Genomic DNA, 22,633 nt, shown 5'->3' on the forward strand with positions numbered 1-22,633 from the left:
AAAAACATCTCCTGGTCAGATGAATCCAGATTTCTGTTGCACCGTGCTGATGGGAAGGTCAGAATTTGGTACAAGCAGCATGAATTGATGACCCCTTCCTGTCAGCTGGTCAGACCATATCAGCATGTCCATCTAATTTGCAGCAATTATGAGTAACTTCCTGTTCCCATGGGCCAATATTCCTGCAGTGCAATTTTATCATCTAGTAGAATCTACACCACGATAAATTGTTGTGGTTCTGAAGTCCAAAAGAGGTCCAATGTCTTATTAGATGGGGTCTCTCATAAACTGGCCATTCTGTTAAAGTTATGTAGCCCAATAAGCATTATTTTTAAGAATTTATATTGCAAATTTTTATTTTACTTTTTCTTTAACTTTAAATGTAATATTTCTTGTTGGGTAACTCCTTTAAGAGAAAATGTCATGTGATGTCATTTCAACCCTGGGTCAGTGCAGTCTTGTTCTACACTGTGTGCGGAACAGATGATTTTTTGCAGATCACATTAAGCCAAATAGTGACATTGTTTCGATCATCACAAAAATAACTAAAAAAAATTGTTATTTATTCATTTCAAGGTCTCAAGTGTGTGTGTCTGATGTGTGAAAGCACCAACTATACCTGCCACACTGAAGGAGCGTGCTGGACATCAGTGATGCTTACAAATGGCAAAGAAGAAGTCATCAAGTCCTGCATTTCTCTTCTTGAGTTGAAAGCTCAGGTTTACTGTCACAGCTCCAACAACATCACCAGGACAGAGTGCTGCCACTCCGATTTCTGCAACAACATAACACTCCATTTACCTGCAGGTGAGCCAACGTACTTCTCCTTAATGATATACAGTAACAGTCAGACTCTAAGGCCTCATGTCCACAGGTGAATTTTTGCTGCGGAATCCGGAGCGCGCATTCTGCTCCAGATTCCGCAGCATTATCCCTCCATAGCATGCTATGGAAAAATTATTTTTCATGTACACGAGCGGAAACCAATTGCGATTTCCACTTGCAGATGAAAAGTCACAGCATGCTCCATTTTACTGCAGGTCCCGCATGGGTGGCTTCCATTGCTGACCCATCCGTGGCCCGTCCGCAGTGTCAATGTCAATCCGTGGCCCATCTTTGGGAAGATCAGTAAAAATCTGTACTGTGCATGTGCGCCGGCGGCACTTCTGCAGAAGAAAGACATTGACAGGTAAGCAGGGTCGCTGGCCGCGAGCACGGAGGGATTCCATGTGGGATTCCCCATGAGGAATCCGTGCATACCCGTGGACATGAAACGATTTATTATTCGCTGTTTGATCGTTGGCTACATTTACACCGAACGATTATTATTCATGTTTGCTGATTTGAACGCTTTTTTTGAACAGTAATCGCTCCATATAAAAGGGTCTTAAAAGGAATTTATAACCTATATTTTTATCAGATAGTGAAACATTTTCTATTTTTCTAATGTGTTTATTTTCTTATTGTAGATTTTATTTTCTTGTCTATACATGACAATGAGGGCGGCAATCTTGCCCGAGCTGCAGTTAATAGCATTTAGAGCTATGTTTTATAGCAGCCTTATGGGCCATTCACATAATGCACAGGAGCTGACCTATTGACTTCTATGGGATACTGTTCTAAGCTTGCCCGTGACTTTTGCAGAGGTTATTCTTCAGGGAGGGGGAGGAGGTGAGCTGTGACTATCGCCTACTGTGAATGGTGGATCCTGTGTTATCTACATGTAGGTGTTACCTCTCTCACTGTAATCCTGCCTGTGATGATAATGAGACGACTGCTGCAAAGCTCTCTCTACAGAACAGGAAGTGACAGATATTATTAGGGCTCTTTTACATGGAACGATTATTGTTCAGTTTATCGCTGGATTGAGCAAAACTAAACAAAATCGATCAGTGTAAGCTCTGCCAGAAACGAAATGATTATTGTTCATCATTTAGGTAGGCATAAAAATCAAATGATGGTCGGCCTTATGTAAAGTTGGTTCCACACAGGGCTGGTTTCCAGACACTGTGATGACAATCTTCACAATCTCTGCCTCTCTTGGGTGTGTGTACGTCTGCATCTACACACATTATATTGGGTTTACTCACCATTTGGACAGAATACCTGGCTTGTCCTATGATTCTGCCCCGTGCTGATTGGACCATAGGAATTCAGGGCAAGGAAGTATAGGACAGTGAACTACTGGTAGAGTGCTAGACTTGTTACATGCCTTCTCCCTGAAAGTGGATTGCAAACAGTAGATCAGCAAAAAAAATGGGGAAGACAACCTGAAAATAAGGACTTACAAACATGAAGCAGGGTGCAAATGGCAGCAAATGAGGGTAAGGAAAATCCTGGTATATTTTAGAGAACTTGTTGAAAACTCAGATACGCTTTAACCCTGTTGCGACTGGAGATGTTTTGGAACTTCATGTCCAGCATAGTGAGGGAATACTGTAATCAAAATGCACATTTAATTTAGAGAACGGATTGTGGTGTGAATTTTCTCTGCTTGTGTGCACATACCATAATCGATCTCCACTTTGGCTAAGATTATGACCTTCAACAGAGGACTCCCACTATCAACTGGGAATTCCTTAATCAGGTGTATGACAGTGGGTTTTCTAAACCCTCCCTTTAAGGGTATGTACACATAGTACGGAAGTTTTCCATAAGTAAATCCACATTTAAATCCGCACGTTATAGAGTTTGGTGTGGTTTGAGAATAGAACTTTACTAATTGCATTGCAATGAATGAAACCTACAGTAAAAATCTGCTGCTTTTCCTTAACAGAGCATGCTGGGGATTTGAAAATCTGTAGCATGACTACAATCCCCTTGGATTCTTCCACCATGAGTGATTGGGTTTTTTAAAACCCCATTGCCAAAACCTGCACTGTACTTTGCTGTGGCGTTTCTGTGCGCATTTCATAGCTGAAATTCTGCAACAAATTTGCGATTTGTCAAAGACACCTTAAAGGGGACCTGTCAGCAGCTTGAAGGCTTATTTACACGAGTGCATTTACGGCGCTTTTGTACGGCCGACCGATATACACGACCATCTGAAGCATTGGTTTCCAATGCATTCATTCACAGGGGCGAATCTATGACAGCGTAGAAACGTCGCATCACAAAAAATGGAAAATACGTGACTGAAATACGGTGGCGGAAAATATATGGTGGGTAAAAAGATAGTTCTGGAACTATTTTTTTGACCGATATATGACGCAGTCTATGGCAGCTGGAAAAAAAAAAGAGCGGGGGAGGCAGTTTAACGCTGCGAAAAGCGTACAGGTGCCTATATATAGGCATTTGAAGCATCCCAAAGATTTATGCTGAGCAAGGGTTTTCCGGGGTGCAACATATTTTTCGCTAAAAACGGCGCTCACAGTCATTTGAATGTACGAAAAAACGCTAATTATGGGCCATTTATGCGAATTTATGGTGCAGACGAGAGAACGTAAAAACGCATACTATCATGTGAAAGAGCCCTTAACCCTATAAACTACATTCTAGGACTCAAAGGTGGAGCGTTAGGGGAGCTGTGGTTTATACTCACAGGGTCCCCTGTTCTAGTGCTGTGCCTCCGAGTAATCAGCGCACGCACACAGCGTAATTCTTTTCAGATAGCTTTGTGTGCGCTCTACCATTGAGATCAACTAGAGAAAGCATGCATATAGCTTTCTGAAGAGTCTTGCTGTGCCTGCTGATTCCTTGGAGACACAGCACTGGAACTGGGGACCCAAGGAGTATCACCCACAGCTTCCCTAACCCCTTGCTCCCTCACCTTTGAGTCCTATAACATAGTTTATGGGGTGACAGGTTCCCTTTAAGTCATGATAGTAAGTTTGTTCCTGATGACACTTACCTAGTTGCTGGACACAGCTGTATTCATTACGGAGAGCAGATTTGTACATTTTCTTGTTTTTACGTGTCGCGGAAATTAAAATGAAACGCGCTAACCACATGGCTGAGAAGCCCAGAAATAACCTAAACTAAGCACTCTTCCACCTTCCTTATAATCTTTTTTCGTGTCCTCGTTGGAGTTGCACAAACTGCTGCAGGCCTTTTGCCCTACTCATTTGATGAAATGCTTGGTAATTCCCACAGCGGTGACACAGATGACTTGTTGTTTGTTTGTTTTTTATTGCACAAGGAGCAAAATTTGGGTAAAAGTGAAAAGCGATACTTGCCCAAATCACTGAAAAGTCATCTGTCTTCCAGCCTTATGGACAGAAAAGCTCTCCAGATGTGACAACAGTTAATTGTTTAGGGTATAACAACATGGAAAAGGGCCAGACTGAATGTATGACTGGGAAGGGGTGGGTTGTCAGGATTGCATACATAGTACATATGTAAGCTGAGGATAAGGTTGAGCACGGGGTGGTCGCAGAAGAAGGGCAAAGATCCTGGCAAATGTAACCACTGTTGTTTACTATGTGGAGCAACGGGCAATATAGTAATGCACGGTCTTTCATCAATATTTCAAGGCTGGTATGACCAACTGGCAGAAGTTATATATATATAAAAAAATAAAATAAATCTTGTTATTTGTATAGCATCAACTTATTCCGCTGTGCTTTCAAGTAATTTATTTATTACCACCCACCAAGCTGGGTACTCATTTTACCGACCTTGAGCTGGCTACCTGAACCATGCGGGGATAGAACTTGCAACCTTCAGGTTCTGAGCAAGAGCTTCGGACTGCATTTCAGCTGCCTTAGCACTCTGCATCACACAGGGCTCTGGTGCTGACAATGACTTGACCAGTTGTCACTGATCCTGGCAACCTGAATATTGGTGATTATGCACTGCCCTATGTTGCTTACTGGACGCAGGAAATATACGACAGGGTCAGAAACAGTATAATGGGGCTGTTTTATGTACCTCGGGGAGTTGTGCCATATTTAGCAATAGAAAGTACAGCAAGTATCACTCATAGCTGTTGGTGCTACATAGGACTGATGGTGAGCTGCAAGCATCATCCAGCCTGGTCTGTGAAAGTGAAGTTGGGTCTACCTAGTAAGTCATGCTTTTGAGATCCTGTTGGGTGGTGAACCCAACACCTTGTTGTCCTGACCTTCATCAGCTGCACCCTTGCTTGGGGCTGAGGAAGCTCCTTAATCGTAAGGGGTTTCTGGAGTACTGGACCACTTCCAAAATGCTTCCTGGAGAGAGAAACTGTGCTGTGGGCTCTGCAAAAGCCTGAGGAATATGACATGGTATTCCAAAAGGTACCCTGCCAAGTTCAGTTATCGTCTGTTGCTATTGGACCCTTTGGAGTCTATTGATACTGCTTCTGATATGCCATGTGCTCTCTAACAGAGGCTGTAACTCATATATTGAGAGCCTTCATTGAGAGACTGTTTCATTGCCATTAGTAACTGCCAAGCTCTGTGCCTTTAAGAGATTCTGTAACTGCAAAGCTCTGTACTTAAAGGGGTTGTCTCATGAAAGCATGTGGGGTTATGCACTTCTGTATGGCCATAGTAATGCACTTTGTAATATACATCGTGCATTAAATATGAGCCATACAGAAGTTATTCACTTACCTGCTCCGTTGCTGGCGTCCTCGTCTCCATGGATCCGTCTAAAATCGCCTCTTCTGGCGATTTTAGACGCGCTTGCGCTGTGCGGTCTTCTGCCTTCTGAATGGGGCCACTCGTGCCGGAGAGCTGCTCCTTGTAGCTCCGCCCCGTCACGTGTGCCGATTCCAGCCAATCAGGAGGCTGGAATCGGCAATGGACCTCACAGTGAAGATCCCGGCGGCCATCTTACTAAGGTAAGTAAGAAGAAGGAAGAAGTCGCCGCAGCGCGGGGATTCGGGTAAGTACTACCCGTTTTTTTTTTTTTAACACATGCATCGGGTTTGTCTCGCGCCGAACGGGGGGCCTATTGAATAAAAAAAAAACCCGTTTCGGCGTGAGACAACCCCTTTAATTATGCCTGTACCACCAAGCCTTGTGCTGTGGCCTTTAAGTCTTGCAAATTTCTATATGGAAAAACATTGCAGAAGCGCAAGATACTGATGCATTATCTATTGTACAAATATAATACTAAGCAGTTAAGCAGTCCCTCCCCCACTTAATATGTGGTAGGCATGTGGGTGGTTGTCCATCAGTATCTTGCATCAGTAAGAAAGTGAACTTGGTAATATTTATGAATCTGTGGGAATCCTCGAATAGGTAGGTTAAGATACGACACACGTTGCAGTACCGTACACAGTAACAGTCTCTACTTATCAGCAGAATTGGCGGTCTAGTCTTTCTAATTTGGCACACAATTATAATACTTTGCAACACAGTTTCACAGCTTAGCAACACTGTCTCGTCCTTTCAGCCCTTGTAGATCAAGTTATAGTCTCTTTAAATACAGGGCAGACCTGTATCTCCAGGGACAAGCTTGTGTATGCACTCACAGTCTCTATAATGGAAAGGCTTCCAATCTCTCAGCTGGTGAACGACTGGAGCTCCTTCAATGTTACTCCATGCAGGATGAGATGTTCCCTACCATTCGTCCAATAGACTTGCATGCTCCGCCCAGTACAGTGACTATATAAATCTTAGAATGGCCACCAGACTGGGATCAAGACCACACACACACAATGTCCACAAGGGGGCAACAATGGTGTCTGATACAACAATCAGATCAAACTGTTACATAATAAACATTAGTAGTTGTACAATAAGCATCAGCAGTTATGGCGTTTACTAGACTCCGCAAAGCTAGCATATGCATCCCCTTTACAGAGCTCTTTAGTATTGAGAAGATATTATGAAGTTCAACAATCCGTTATATGTTCATCTCTATTACTACCACATTAATATATGCAATACATATATGATGTGTCTCTTTCATTACATGCGAGGAGAAGGTCAGGCTGGTGAAAAGAGCTGAGTTGACATTTCACCAGTTTAAACTTGCTGTAGATGTTTTCCGCTGATAACAGAGTCACAAGTGCGGCCAAAACAGATGGAGAACGTCTACAGAATCATTGAGAAATACTAAATGAGGATTACAGAGAGCAGATTTTCATATTGCAGCTTTATTAGGAGTTAAACTAGCCGATACATGTAAACTAATAGCTGTTAAAACAGAAGAAAAAATATTGACCAGCTTACTCCCACCTTGAAAAAGCTGTACCTGGATATCCAGTACCTGAGGCACAGGAGAATATCCGCTTCAGCGCCAGCATAAGAAGTGTAATATCCAAAGATACCAGCATTGTCTTCATAAAAAGTTATATTTCTATTAATCCATCTAAAAAGTAGGGACAGTGGGGCGGTAGGCTACATGTTTCAGACCCAAGTTATAAGTATGCCATAGGAAGAACCATATGGTTGGGGTCTGAAACATGTAGCCTATTACCCACTGTCCCTGAACTCTTTTTTAGATCAATTAATGAAGATATACCTTTTTATAAAGACAACAGATATTGGAATCTTTATTATTTTATACTGCTAAAAGGGGAAACAAAATGCAGAACACAAAAAAAAACAGCTTCACCTTGTAGCTATTTGTCAGACTATATCAGAGAATTACTTAAAGTGAATGTTAACCGCTTTTTAAAATTATTGTAATCAGTCCAAAATTCTGAGCTCATTAATTTTTGAATATGCCTTTATAGTCGCCAGAGATTCATTTTCTCATATGGAGCTCCAAATCTCCTGCATAGACCGAGTTTTTAAATAATAGTGTGCTGATTTTCTGCAGCCACCACCAGGGGGAGTTTAGAACCTTAAAGGGATTTTCCAATAAACATTATTAATGACCTATCCTCAGGTCATCAATAGTTAATCAGCGGGGATGGGGATAGGTCATCAAAAGTTAATCAGCAGGGATGGGGATCCACTGCTCGGGATCCCAGGTGATCAGCTGATTACGTGGCCTGCTGTCGGTGCAGTGGGGTCTGAGCAGGAAGTTAATGACAGTGAAGTCGCCTATTTTTCTTCTGGCTCCAACCCTGCTATAACGACATTCAGCCCCACTGCACTAACAGAATTGCCTATTATTATCTATAAGAGCGTACCAAAAACGGATCACACTTGCATGTCATGTCAGTTGCATGCGATTGCAATCCGCTTTTAATGAAACAGTTACGTCCTGTGCGTTTGGGCTTTACATGGAGGGAAGACGGGAGTCAATTCCATTTATTGCAGGTAATGACTATTTCTTACAGCTGACACCCGCTGGCAACAACTTGGATCTGTGTGAATGCTGATCGTGGTTGTTAACTAGAGATGAGCGAACGTACTCGTCCGAGCTTGATACTCGTTCTAGTATTAGCGTGTTCGAGATGTTCGTTACTCGTGACGAGTACCATGCGGTGTTCGAGTTACTTTCACTTTCATCTCTGAGACGTTAGCGCGCTTTTCTGGCCAATAGAAAGACAGGGAAGGCATTACAACTTCCCCCTGCGACGTTCAAGCCCTATACCACCCCCCTGCAGTGAGTGGCTGGCGAGATCAGGTGTCACCCGAGTATATAAATCGGCCCCTCCCGCGGCTCGCCACAGATGCATTCTGACAGAAATCAGGTACAGTGCTGTTGGTGCCGGAGCTGCTATAGGGAGAGCGTTAGGAGTATTTTAGGCTTCAAGAACCCCAACGGTCCTTCTTAGGGCCACATCTAACCGTGTGCAGTAGTGTGGAGGCTGCTTTTTGCAGTGTTGCACTTTTTTTTTGTATATCGGCCGTGCAGAGCATTGCGTCCTGCAGTAATTTTACATTGTCCAGGGCCAGTAGTGGTGAGGCAGGGACAGAAGACATATTTAGTGTATATAGGCAGTGGGCCTTTCCAAAAACATTTGGGGAAAAAAATCTATTTGGGCTGCCTGTGACCGTCCTCAGTGTACTGGGTCTCTGCTGGAGGTAGTTGTCCTAATTCATACGCAGCCAGCTAAGTGTTACAGCAGGCTTGCACAACATTCTTTCCTGCCTCTGTGTTGCCTCTTACATCACCGCTGTATTCCTGTCCACAAGTGTACTGGGTCTGTGCTGGGGGTAGTTGTCCTAATTCATACGCAGCCAGCTAAGTGTTACAGCAGGCTTGCGCAAAATTCTTTCCTGCCTCTGCTGTGCGTTCCGTAAGCGAAGTCAGCCTCCAGCCAAGGGCCAATAAGCGGCACATTTAATTACAGCGTTCTGTTTCTGCATTACTGGTAATACAGCATGCTGAGGGGTAGGGGTAGGCCTAGAGGACGCGGAGGCCCAAGTCAGGGTGTGGACACAGGCCGAGCCAGTGCGGTGGCCAGGGGTAGAGCCAGGGCCAGACCGAATAATCCACCAACTGTTTCCCAAAGCGCCCCCTCGCGCCATGCCACCCTGCAGAGGCCAAGGTGCTTTAAGGTGTGGCAGTTTATCACAGAGACGCCTGACGACCGACGAACAGTGGTGTGCAACCTTTGTCGCGCCAAGATCATCAGTGCATGGCATGAGTGCAGCTGAAGGCTGCGCAGGGACACTTTGGTGTGCGCTGTGGACACTGCGTCGTGCGCGCGCGCGGGGGGGGGGGGGGGGGGGGGGTTGGGCAGCATGTAACCCAGGAGAAGTGGCAGCGGAGTGTCATGCAGGCAGTGATTGTGCTTTGTTGGAGATAGTGTGGTGCTTAGCTAAGGTATGCATTGCTAATGAGGGCTTTTCAGAAGTAAAAGTTGTTGGGAGGGGGGGGGGGCACTCTTGCCGCTATTGTGGCTTAATAGTTGGACCTGTGAACTTGAGATGCAGCCCAACATGTAGCCCCTCGCCTGCCCTATCCGTTGCTGTGTCGTTCCCATCACTTTCTTGAATTTCCCAGATTTTCACAAATGAAAACCTTAGCGAGCATCGGCGATATACAAAAATGCTCTGGTCGCCCATTGACTTCAATGGGGTTCGTTACTTGAAACGAACCCTCGAGCATCGCGATAATTTCGTCCCGAGTAACGAGCACCCGAGCATTTTGGTGCTCGCTCATCTCTATTGTTAACCCTTTAAATTCCGCTATCACTTCTGATTGCGGCATTTAAATCCTCAGATCAAAGTTTGGGTGTCCGAAACGGACCCCTGCGATGCAATCTTGAGGAGCTGTTCGCTTGCCATGACAGCCTGAGACCTTCTGAAGGCGACCAGCGCTGCCATGGCTGATTGCCTTTCAGATCGCTATATAATGTATACTATGGTATTACAGGAGCAATCAAACGACCGCAACTTCAAGTCTTCTGTGGAGATTAATAAAAGATGTAAAAATGAGAAAAAAAATGTATTAAATATTAGAGAAAAGAAAGTAAAAGTTAGAAAAAAAACTTTCCTATATTAATAAAAACATAATATTGAATCAAAACAAGAAGAAACAAAAACATATTTGATATAAAAGTCTGATCTATCAAAGTAATGCATTATTTGTCCCGCAGGGTTAATGTCGTCGAATAATTGGTCACCCCATCTCTAAGAACAAATTCAATAAAAAGCAATCAAAAAGTTGTATGTGCTCCAAATTGGTAGCAATAGATAACAAAAACACACCGCCACATAACTATATCGCCGACTAAATAAAAAAGTTATGGCTGCTAGAAGATGGCGGCAGAAAATAATTGTATTTTTCTTCTGAAGATATTTAGTTTTTTTAAAAAGGTAGCACAGTAAAAAATAAGTAAATAAATACCGTACATACTCGAGTATTAGCCAACCCGGGTATAAGCCGAGTTAATAAGTTGTACCAAAAAAATGGTAAAACTAGCCTATCAATCAGACCCTTATCACAGGATAGGTGATAAAAAGCCAATTTTGGGAGCCCCTTTAAATGCTCATAGTTTGGTGATGGGACGTCCAACAAGCTTCTATAGGTGTAATGATGAGGGGTTCACATACTTTTAACCATATAGTGCGTATTAATGGTGAACACAGCTTGAAAAGATTATTTATAAGGTTGTGATCCAACAGAGCCAGATAACGAGTGCCTGTTATACTAGCCTTTACACAGTCTGATGATCTGGCAGACAAGCGTTCGGCCAGATCTGGCAGACAATCGGTCCATGTAAAAGGCCATTTAGGCCTCCTTCACACAGTGTCTTTTACCACGATTTTCAATGGGACTGCTCAGACAGCCGCTCGATCGCAGGGCTTTTCAGCGCCGCGAATTTTGAGAGGTGTGTGTTCTATTTTTGGGCGTTTAGCGCTCTGATGAGGAGTGCTAGAAGCCGGCGGCAGCCTCGCTGCGGCCGAAAACTAAAATTAAACGCATCAAAGTGCCGCAATTTAAATTGTTGTGCTTACCGCAACGCCTGTGTGAGGGAGGCCTTACTAAAGTACTAGGGTGTTTTCATACAGCTGAGAAAATTGCACGAGATTTGTACATTCCGAGACGCACAAATCTCACACGAATATGAACACCCTTCTTGTGAATGGGGTCATATACATGAGTGATTTTTTTTGCACATCGCATCATGGCCTGATATCGCGCTCGCTAACATGTGATTTCCCTGCGTATGAGAAGCATATTTATGCGAGGCGATGCTAGGGCACGCCCAAAGATAGACCGTGCCGCTATTTGTTTCTCGCATCATTGTGCGATGCAGGAAAAATCGCTCATGTGTATGACCCCATTTGAAAGAATGGGGGTCATATTCGTGCGAGATTTGTGTGTCTCGCGCAATTTTCTCGGCCGTTTGAAAATAGTTTAGTGTCATTGAGAAATGACATTCACAGGGAAATGAGGCTTTTGTATTGTTACCTTCCATGAAATCTGGTTTGTACTTGTCTACGCAAGAAGGTGGTCCTTATCAGCGCGGACATTGCCCCGTGTTAGATCGGGTATAGGATAGTATCGCCCATTGAGGTGGTAAGTACAGATATGGAGGGAGATCCTGTGTACGGCTTATATATATAGGATTAGGTGGAAGGTTTAAAGATCATATTTGCTGTCGTCTTACAAGCCATACAAGAATATCATTGTTTCCCACCACCGACGCCTCCTGGCCCTCTATAGAGGAGTCTTCCATTCATGACCTTTCGTCTGATCATGGAACAGATAAGGATGAACAGGCCTTGAGGATTTGCTCATATGGGGCAGATTTGCTATGGATTTTCACAGCTTAAAAATCTGTGGCAAAGTCACACCAACAGCCGGGTCCAAATCTGCACAATTTCTTGCAGATTTTGTGTGCAGATTTGCAGCAAATTTCCTCCTTCCGATTGAATTAGAATTGAAGGGTTGGAATCTGCGGATCTGCTATTTACCTTTTGTACAAAGGAGGGAAAAGAAGACAACTGCCCTAATTTGGCATTAAATTTTCATTCTATTCCACGGAAAGCATGTAACACGCCAGCGTGTGAACTGGTATTTAGATCGCAAAAAAAAAAGATTAATCTGCTAGCACGGACGTATCAGCCTGCTTCTTGCCACCTCCTAACTTAGTTCATGTGAAAATACGTTCCGCACTGGTCTACGCTCGTCTGAATAAGCCCTAAGTCTGCAGCATAAAAGACACGCTGTTGATATAGAATCCACAGCGGTTTTGTTATTGGTTTTCTTGTGAAAAATTTCTGCGCCATGTGAAGGGGATCTTGGAAATCTCCACCACGTCTTATACCGTAAACACTGCGCAATTTCCACAGAAATTCCTGCAGTGGAAATTCTGCATAATTTCCACCATGTCTGAAGACAGCCTGAGGGTATGCTCACTGCTGAATGTTCACTTATTTTTGGTTTGCGAACTGTAATTGTGCACATGGATTTTGCCTAAAACGCACGCCAAAAACCATCCAAGAAAGGTACAGATTTTGACGTTTTTAGAAGCGAAATTTATGAGGAAAGTTCTACCGTGTGAACGTATCCTTAGGCTGCTCTCACACTGGCGTCTGTTTAAAATGCGCCGTTTCACAGCGGTGTTTTATAGCGTTTTCGAACTTTGTTTTCAAAGGCGTTCAACAGCGTTTTTAATGCACCCTATTATTGTACCGGGTAATGAGGTACGTTGTGCTGAAACGCCCTAAAATAGAGCAGACAGCGTTCAAAAATAATGCGGTTTCGACCGCTCTTTTTAGAAGCCTCATTGAAAGCACTTTACAGCATTTAGCGCAACCTTTTAAACCCTGTGCTTCATGCTGTAAAAAACTGGGTGTGCAGGCGGCCTCAGGGTGCGCTTACACGTAGCTGCATTGCTGCAGATTGTTGCACTGCTTTTATGTGGAAATGCTGCAGAATTTGGTGTGGAAATTCGGCAGCGTTTCCATCCTGTGTAAACTTAAAGCCAAAAACAGATTCTTAAGGTATGTCGTTCAAATTAAATTTGCCCAAGTCCGGATTCACATGAGCGTATTTTTACATTGGGCGTTGCGTATTTGTGCACACAACTGCATTTTATGTGCGCAAATACGCACGATTTGCAAGCACAAAAAGTACAATAAAAAACAGTTGTCCACGCAAATATGCAGCGCCCATTGCGCAAAGATGCAGTGCAAATGCGCATACATGTGAATCTGGCCTAACTGTGCCAAAAACTATTAACATACCTTCTGTGCCATCTGGGATGGGCAGTACAACCGCTACATGCCAACAGGAGGGCAGAACTTTGTATATTGTGGTCAGCAGAGAACCTCTGTGTTCAGCATAGGAGCACAAATAGCTGCAGTGCAGGATGAGCGAGATATTAGTAGTTTTATCACCATAGTCCACGTAATGGAGCACTGACACCTACTGGTGACATACTGCTATAGCATGGCTGCACATCCCATCTGTGACTCCAGAGGTTTGCAAACTTTCTCCACTTTGCTCTTCAATGTTTTGCATAGTATATAAAGTTTTAAAAAGTTTGGTCACATTTGCATGACTGAATTCTCCAAGACTGCAAAGATCTGCAACAGAAGGGACCTCTTTATGCAAATGTGGATCAGGGTTGCTGACCGTCTGTAAAAATGTACGGCAGATGATGGGTGTCATTATACAGAGCACGACAAGAGCCGAGCCCACTTAATACCCAGTGGCTTTCCGCTGTCTTTAGCAGGTGATCTGGTCCTCAGCTGCTAGTATCATAGATAACTCCTATTACCACAGTTAACCCTTTAGACACTGCTGTCAGTTCTGACAACTTCATTTAAAAGGCGCAACAGAGGGAGGGAGCTACCTATGTCACCCAAAAGCCCCCACCCCTACAAGCAATAAGACCTCAGGGTGGGCGTTCTGGTGTCATGGTTGCCTGGGACCTTGTGAAAGTCTCCAAGGCTACCATATATTTCTGTATATCAGGTTATGCCTGTGACAGGGCTTAATAGAATGCCTGTGGAAATACAATATACTGCAGTACTGAACTATTGCAGTATATTTTATAAACAATCAATAGTTCAAGTCACCTGTTGGGGCTAAAATTAAAAAAAAGAGTAAAAAAGGTTTTTAATTATTAGTAAGTTTTAAAAATTAACCCCCCTTCAAGTCGTCACATTAGAGGAAAATACAGTTTGAAAATTGGTATTGCCGTACCAGAGAGAGTCCAATTATTAACATATCACATTATTAATTCCGCAAAGTGAACACCATCAGGAAACAATATGCAATGCCAGAAATGCACTTTTTTAGTTGCCTTGTCTTCAAGAAGAAAAAAAATTAGCAAAATGTCTTATGTATCCCAAAATGGTACTAAGAAAAAGTATAAATATGAACCCTAGGGTGACCCAAAAGACTCAACTTTCAACTACAAAACAAGACACCCTCTAATTGTTTTCCTTTTGACAAACCTTTATTTGGAGCAGTTTCAGGTTCTTATGTCTTTGACAAGGTTTTGCTCAAAGATCATCAATTTTCAGACTTTTTAATAATGACGAAGAAGAAAAACTGTTGTTTCAAGTCGTAGAGGCAAATCCCAAGGCTGTTCCAACACAGGTTACCAAGAAGTCTGCTGCCCTCCCCTCAAGCACTGACTGACAAGGATTTGCGTCATCATTTTGACCATTTTCATATATTTGGAGGTATTTTTGTAGGAACAGCACAAATGTGTAGATTGTCAGGACAAATGCCATTGTCAATACTTAATGTATCAAAGAATAGAGGTTGTTTTACAAAAGCAAATAGTTAATATTAACCCCTTAAGAACATGGCCCTTTTTTTAATCCATTTTCGTTTTTCCTCCCTTCTTTAAAAAAACCGTAACTCCTTGATTTATCCATCGACATAGCTGTATGAGGGCTTGTTTTTTGCAGCTATTTGTATTTTTCAATTGCACTATTTAATGCACTGAAAAACCTTTACAAAATTCTCGGAGAAGTAAAATTAAAAAAAAGTGCAACAAAAATGACACGATAACTTTATTCTATGGGCAAGTACAATTACTACGATACCAAACATATTGGTTTTTTTTTTGCTGTACTACTTTTATTTTTTTTTCAAAGATATTTAATTTTTCAAAATTATTTTCTGCTGCCATCTTCTGCGCGCAATAGTTTTTTTAATTTTTATGTTGACACTAGCTGATATACCCGGCTTCGCCCGAGTTAATTTGGTACTGGTGTTTATCTGGTGTTCACACGGAAAATCTTATGAAGTCGTGGTTACTTTAGAGATACTGAGGAAAAACATATGTTCACCATTTTGCATAGTTCTCTGCGTTACCCAGGAAACACCACGTGGAGGTAACCATGCGACGTTTCCTTCATATAAAATGACATCAGGAAGTGAGAGAATTAGATTACGTACATAAAATTTGGACACTAATTCTTTTGCGCTTAGAATTGAATAATCGAGTTGGGACCCATTACCTTTTCATACTTAGGACACAATCAATGCTTGTGCCAAATTTCATGTTTCTATGACATTGGGAAGTGAGACATTTAGATTATGTACGTAAAATTTGGACACTAATTCTTTTGCGCATAGAACTGAATAATGGAGTTGGGACCCATTAGCTTGTCCTATTTATGACATAATCAATGCTCGTGCCAAATTTCCCGTTTCTATGACACTGGAAAGTGAAGAAATTACATTCCGCACGTAAAATTTGGACGCTAATTCTTTTGCGCATAGAATTGAATATTTGAGTTGGGACCCATTAGCTTTTCCTATTTATGACATAATTAATGCTCGTGCCAAATTTTCCGTTTCTATGACACCGGAAAGTGAAAAAATTACATTCCGCACGTAAAATTTCGACGCCAATTCTTTTGCGCTAGAATTGAATAATCGAGTTGGGACCCATTAGCTTTTCCTATTTTTGACATAATCAATGCTCGTGCCAAATTTTACGTTTCTATGACACCGGAAAGTGAGAAAATTAGATTCCGTACGTAAAATTTGGATGCTAATTCTTTTGCGCATAGAATTGAATAATGGAGTTGGGACCCATTAGCTTTTCCTATTTATGACATAATCAATGCTTGTGCCAAATTTCCTGTTTCTATGACACCGGAAAGTGAAGAAATTACATTCCGCACGTAAAATTTGGCCGCTAATTCTTTTGCGCATAGAATTGAATAATCGAGTTGGGACCCATTAGCTATTTCTATTTAGGACATAATCAATGCTCGTGCCAAAGTTCCCGTTTCTATGACACTGGAAAGTGAAGAAATTACATTCCGCACGTAAAATTTGGACGCTAATTCTTTTGCGCATAGAATTGAATATTTGAGTTGGGACCCATTAGCTTTTCCTATTTTTGACATAATCAATGCTCGTGCCAAATTTCACTTTTCTATGACACCGGAAAGTGAGAAAATTAGATTCCGTACGTAAAATTTGGACGCTAATTCTTTTGCGCATATTATTGAATAATCGAGTTGGGACCCATTAACTTTTCCTATTTATGACATAATCAATGCTCCTGCCAAGTTTTAAGTTTCTATGACATTGGGAAGTGACAGATTTAGATTATGTACGTAAAATTTCGACGCCAATTCTTTTGCGCTAGAATTGAGTAATCAAGTTGGGACCCAATTACTTTTCCTATTTTGGAGATAATCTATGCTTGTGCCAAATTTCATGTTTCTACAACATCGGGAAGTTGGAGAACTTTTGGCGAGTCAGTCAGTGAGTGAGTGAGTGAGTCAGTGAGGGCTTTCGTCTTTATATATATAGATAGTTGTGTGAGGGCTCATTTTTTACGGGACGTCCTGTAGTTTGCATTAGTACCATTTTGGAATACTTACGACTTTTTGATTGCTTTTCATTGCATTTTTTCTTGGAGACAGGGTGACCAAAACGACGCATTTCTGGCGTTTTTTTTAATGACGATGCTTACTGTGCGTCTTAAATAATCTTTGATCGCTCCTGCAGTATAATGTAATGCCATAGCATTACATCATACTACTATTGGGCAGGCAGTCTATCAAGCCATGCCCGTGGGTGTAAGAAACAGGCGCGCTCTCTCTCTTCATACATAACCCGACGCTGCAAGACGTTAATGTACGCCCTGCAGCGTTAAGGGGTAATGCTGTAGCTTGTGTAAGCGGAAATCTTGTACATAAGCGCCATTTCTCATAACATACATCAGTTTTGAGCCCCATCTTGCAGTCATAATTTAAAGCAAATACTTTCCCCCAACATTACTATCAGCAGATGTAACAAATTGGGAAGTTGTCGTGCTGTATAGCTGCCACTTTACTTTTTGCCATATCTCTATGGGCCACCCTAATGAACCCCCCCCCCCCCCCCACCACCACATCGATGGAAAAACAAAGTTCTGGAGGTCAGAAGATGGTGACAGACAGCAATGCTTGTTTTCAACAATCTAACTGGGTTTTCATTGTTTTTGAGTAGTACAGCATAAAAAAACTATATAAATTTGGCTGCAATCATACTGACCTGCAAAAAGAAAGCTAACGTGTCATGTTCACTGCTCCGTGAACGTCGTGAAAACTACCCCCTCCAAAATTGCATTATGTACCCATTTCACCCCACTTAAGAAATGTAAAAAAGTTTTTCTATACATTTTATGGTATATTAAATGGCGCCATTGAAAAATAAAACTCATTCTGCTAAAATTAAGCCCTCATGTAGCAATGATGCTAAAAAAATGTGATGAGTTTTTTTAAAAGTAGGGAAGAAGAATGCGGACTACAAACAAAAATTACCTCAGCCGAAAGTGATTAATGTTCCCCATTGTGCTTGAGGTCCCTTTTACACGGAACGTTGGCCCTTCAGATTCTAAATGCCGATCATTCAGTGTAAGTACTGCCAACGACTGAGCGATGAATGTTCGCTGTTCAGTTTGTACAGGCATAGAAATGAAACAACAAGCGGCGTGTGTGAACAGGCAGTTCATCTATGAATGACCGCCTGTTTACCGTGAGTGGAGGCGGGTAGCTGGAAGATATCTCCGGCGCACTCCTCCTCCATTCACTATGTAATTCTCGCTCCTGTGTGCACGCACGTGAGCGATTATCACTGGGGCGACCCTATAATCACTCTTATAGGGGTGCAGTGGCACATTTCTGTGGACGCTATAAACATTTCTCTTGTAAATACAATAGAACAGGAGCGCCAGTGCGAACAGGACGCAAAATATGAATAATTTTCTAGTGAATGAACTATTATTCTTTGAATGATGCTCTTGATTATTATGATCTGGAATGTAGTTAGGGTGTGGTGAGGCATCTGCCCTGGTTGCTGGGTGCGAAGGAAAGTTTCAACAAATCCCCTTGCTTTGGTCAGGGTATTTAGATGGATGGTAGGGTAGGAAACTAAATCTTAACTTAGGTGAAGGAAAGGTTAGACGGAGCTTTGGTTATATACACTAATGCTGATCCATGAGCAATAACCTCTAGCATCCAGTAGGGGATGCTCTTGCTCAAGAAAGTATAGCATGTCACTTGCTGTGCTCTAGTACTTTGTTACGTCTCGTATTGTCAATGTGTATAGATGACTGTATATAATATATAGTGGGTCCGGAACGTCTTTTGAAGATTTCACTTTTTATGTTGTGGCATTGTGCAAGTTAAAAAAAAGTATTCAAGATCATTCTGCACTCAGTACTCCATAGCGAAAAAGTTTTTAAAAGTTAAAAACTAGCATTTTGAATTGACATAACTATTTACACCCTGTACTTCGTTGAAGCACCTTTGGCAGTGATTGCAGCCTCCAGTCTTCTTGGCTGTGATGCCACAAGGTTTGTACACCTGGATTTGGGGATTTTCTGCCATTTTCCCCTGCAGATCCTCTCCAACTCTGTCAGGTTGGATGGGGTCTGTCTGTTGAGCCATTATCAGGTCTCTCCAGAGATGCTCCATTGGGTACTAGTCGGTGCTCTGCCGGCCCACTCAAGGACATTCACAGAGTTGTCCCTAAGCCCCCCCCCCCCCTGTGTTGTAGTGGTTGCGTGCTTAGGGTCTTCGTCTTGTTGGAAGGTGAACCTTCTGCCCAGTCTGAGGTCCCTTGCACTCTGGATTATATTTTTAATGAAAACCTCTTTGTGCTTTGCTCTATTCAGCTTTCCACCAACACTGACTGGTCCCCCTCTTCAAACCGCTGAAAACACCCCCACACCATGATACTGCCACCACCGGGCTTCACTGTAGGCATTATATTCGGCAGGCGATGAGCAGTGCCTGGTTTCCTCCAGGCATAATACTTAAAATTGAGATAAAAAAGTCTTTGGGTGCTTTTTGACAAACTCCAGGAGAGCTTTCAAGTGTCTTTTACTGAGGAGATAGTAAGTGCAAAATCAATCTGCACTCATAAGATACGTATGTGATAAAAGGATGGTACTTACTAGGAAAGGAGGGGGATCTACATTTAGAACCCCCACCTTGAAAGTACTGATGGCGGCTTGACCAAGGAGTATTCTTAGATGAAAGCTTTATTTTGTATGATGGGAGTTAAAGGTGCTACAGTGCAACGCATTTCGGTGACAATTCATCGGCTTTCTCAAGCATGACCCATAGGGATACAGAGTCTATAGAGTATACAGTATATAAATAGGTACATAGAGTATACAGTATATAAATAGGTACATCAGCAGCATTGCATGGTCCAATCAGAAAAAAATTCAAAGGGGAAGGAAACATCATAATGGCAAAGAAGTCTGTATTACTTTTGTAGAATCTGTCTTGTGTGCTATCCAGAAGGCGCATATATAGACATATACAGAGGAGATCTCGAATGCTCTTCTATAGTGTGTGTGCGCCTTAGTAAGGGATCCTACTAGAGAGACAGCCTGATAAAGTGGGGCGGTGAAATCTGGAAACCATGGATGGTGGTTACCCAGTGGGCGGTGTTATGCTAGTCTTCAGCAGCGCGGCACGTGGCCGCATAATCAGCAGCATCTCACGTGACCGGCCATGGTGGGGCTCCACCCTGCACATAGATTGGTTAGTGACTAATGGATGGCAAGTAGAGTAGGGTGGCTATCGCCACGTCAACAATGAGGTGTCACGTGGGAGGCTGATGAAGACGCGCCTAACACCATCCACCATCTATGGTTTCACTGTAGAGACAGATGACACTGGAATCGGGGTACAATGTGGACACCAGGCTTACAAAAATATATTATTTTAACAAATAAACTTGGAGATGAAGTTGTCAGTAGAAGCTTCTGTTAATAGATAAATAATATGCGGTTAATCAGAAATGTTTACTCAACTGACTAAAGGCCCATTTAGACGAAACGATTGTCGCTCAAAATGAGCTCAAAAGCCATCATTTGAGCGATAATCGTTGTGTCTAAACGCGCGGCCATCGTGCAGTGTTCATTCATTCGTGATTTGTAGCAAGCTGTGATTTCTGGCAAGCTAGAAATCACCAATGACTCTTCTCAGCGCTGATTTTCTCAGCAGGCGGCGCTGATAGCATTCTTCCAGCCGGTGTCCCGCAGGGACTTCTTAGCAGGATACCAGCTGAAAACTTCGAGAATAAAGGAGCTAATGTGAAGTAATGCGGCAGCATCCAGGTTGCAAAAGAAGTAATCAAACTACAAGTCTGCAGGACCTGCAGAGGAGACGGGCGGCGGACCTGACAGCGCCTGATAGGTGATACATTGTGGTTCCTATTTTTTAGTAATTTTTTAAACTTTCTATTATTTATTTAGTTTTTTAATGCAGAAAGGCCTTATTTTTAAGGGTACGGCTTATATTGCAAGCTCCCCTGAAAATCCCGGCAAGAGAGCGCTACAAAGGTACACGAATTTAGAAAATACAGCGATATCGTGCAGAACACGGATGCAATATCGCTGTTGCCTGTGTGAAAGAGGCCTAATGTTTTGTAGTAGGGATTGCATAGTTTGTAGCCTGGAAAGGGCTCAGGCCTAATGAGCATGACAGAGTCTCACACACTATGACTCTTTCCTGTGGAGGCACTCCGTGTATTGCTCTATGGTGCCTCTGCATAGCAATTCCAAAGCTCTGTGGAGGTACTACATGGGCCTCATAAAGAGATGAATCTTAAAGCACCTGAGCTCCAATGCACAGTCTGTAACAGGGCTCCTCAGCTCCCACGGTGTGGTCACATGACACAATCTTTGCATCCTCTTTATCTATTCCCCTTTGCACCAATCTGCTTTAAAGGTTATATACACCTTTGCACTGATTTTTTTCATTGTTCACTAGTTTTCGTAATTGCAAAATAAAGCAACTTTCTAAATTGTCTTCATTATAAAAATTTCCCATTTTGTTGAAGTCTTTGTAACCTCTTTATATTGACGGCTTTGTTGCTATTTCTGAAATTGATGCTGACATTATACAGTTCCTGGCTGCGGAAAGTTGACATGAAATGTTTTTATCACTATTTCCTCCCAGTAGGTATCTCACTAAAGATATTGAGCAATCCTAGCAAATTGAGCAACTTCTTAAGATATGCTATCAATGTTAGATCAGTAGGTGTCTCGCAACCTGTTGCTAGAATATAGTGTATGTGCTGATAAAAGCCAAGCGCAGCCATCAAAAGCAGAAAGTCTATGGCTGTTTCCTAGAGATTAGCATAGGTGATGTTCCATTGAGGTCTATAATGAAACCGCCCCTTAAAAGGGTTGTCCAGGACTTGACTACTGATGACCCATCCACAGCATAGGTCATCAGTAGTTGATTGCCAGGAGTCCACCGCTCGAGATCCCCATTGATCAGGTGATTTACGGCCACTGTCATTGTCAACATATCTGAAAGTGGACAACTGTGTCCACAGTGTAGGGGCCTAGTTTAGTAATGCAGGCATAGCAAGTGCAATGCTAACCAGGACTGCTGCAGTCTGGACAGAGCTGTCTGCTTTCGGCTCTGCCCGGACCTGGTGAACAGCTTATCAGCGGAGAACACAAGTGGCAGACGCTCTCCAATCAACTATTAACGACTTATCCTGAGGATCGGCCATTAGTAGTTGAGTATCGGGTAAGCCTTTAGGCATTGGTATACTTCTGTTAATCCTTTTTTTTGTTTTATTAAATCAGGAGTCTCTACAAGGCCATCGAATTTCAATCATGTGGAACTGTGGGTGTTGGTCACCATTCCAATATGTGTCCTGGCGATAGCCATTATGCTGACAGCCTACACCTGTCAAAGACGATACTGTCTCTACAAGAGAACCCGGCGGCAGTGCAATGAAGAACCCTTAACAGACTGCAACTTAGACACAGATGGAAAATGCTTGAAAGACCTCATATACGATATGTCAACATCGGGATCTGGATCTGGTAATTTTAATCATCTACTTCTTTATTGCATCTATTCAACTATATGCTTAAGTTGTGTAGAACTTTGCATTCTGGTTA

The 22,633-nt window shown here is 42.5% G+C and overlaps 1 protein-coding gene across 2 annotated transcripts in view; it reads left to right on the forward strand.

The window, feature by feature from the left end:
* Nucleotides 1–590: 590 nt before the first annotated feature.
* ACVR1C (activin A receptor type 1C) overlaps nt 591–22,633 on the forward strand; it is a 50,638-nt gene continuing 28,595 nt past the window's right edge. Inside the window, exons 1-3 of one of the 2 annotated variants that reach the window (XM_066576003.1) lie at nt 591–817; nt 3,096–3,104; nt 22,326–22,555. In XM_066576003.1, coding sequence (XP_066432100.1) covers nt 597–817; nt 3,096–3,104; nt 22,326–22,555 — 460 coding nt within the window. In that variant the 5' untranslated portion in view covers nt 591–596. The remainder of the gene's footprint in view (nt 818–3,095; nt 3,105–22,325; nt 22,556–22,633) is intronic. The other variant, XM_066576002.1, reaches the window with a different exon arrangement.

This window comes from Eleutherodactylus coqui, chromosome 8, assembly GCF_035609145.1.
Source record: "Eleutherodactylus coqui strain aEleCoq1 chromosome 8, aEleCoq1.hap1, whole genome shotgun sequence".
Lineage (NCBI taxonomy): Eukaryota > Metazoa > Chordata > Amphibia > Anura > Eleutherodactylidae > Eleutherodactylus > Eleutherodactylus coqui.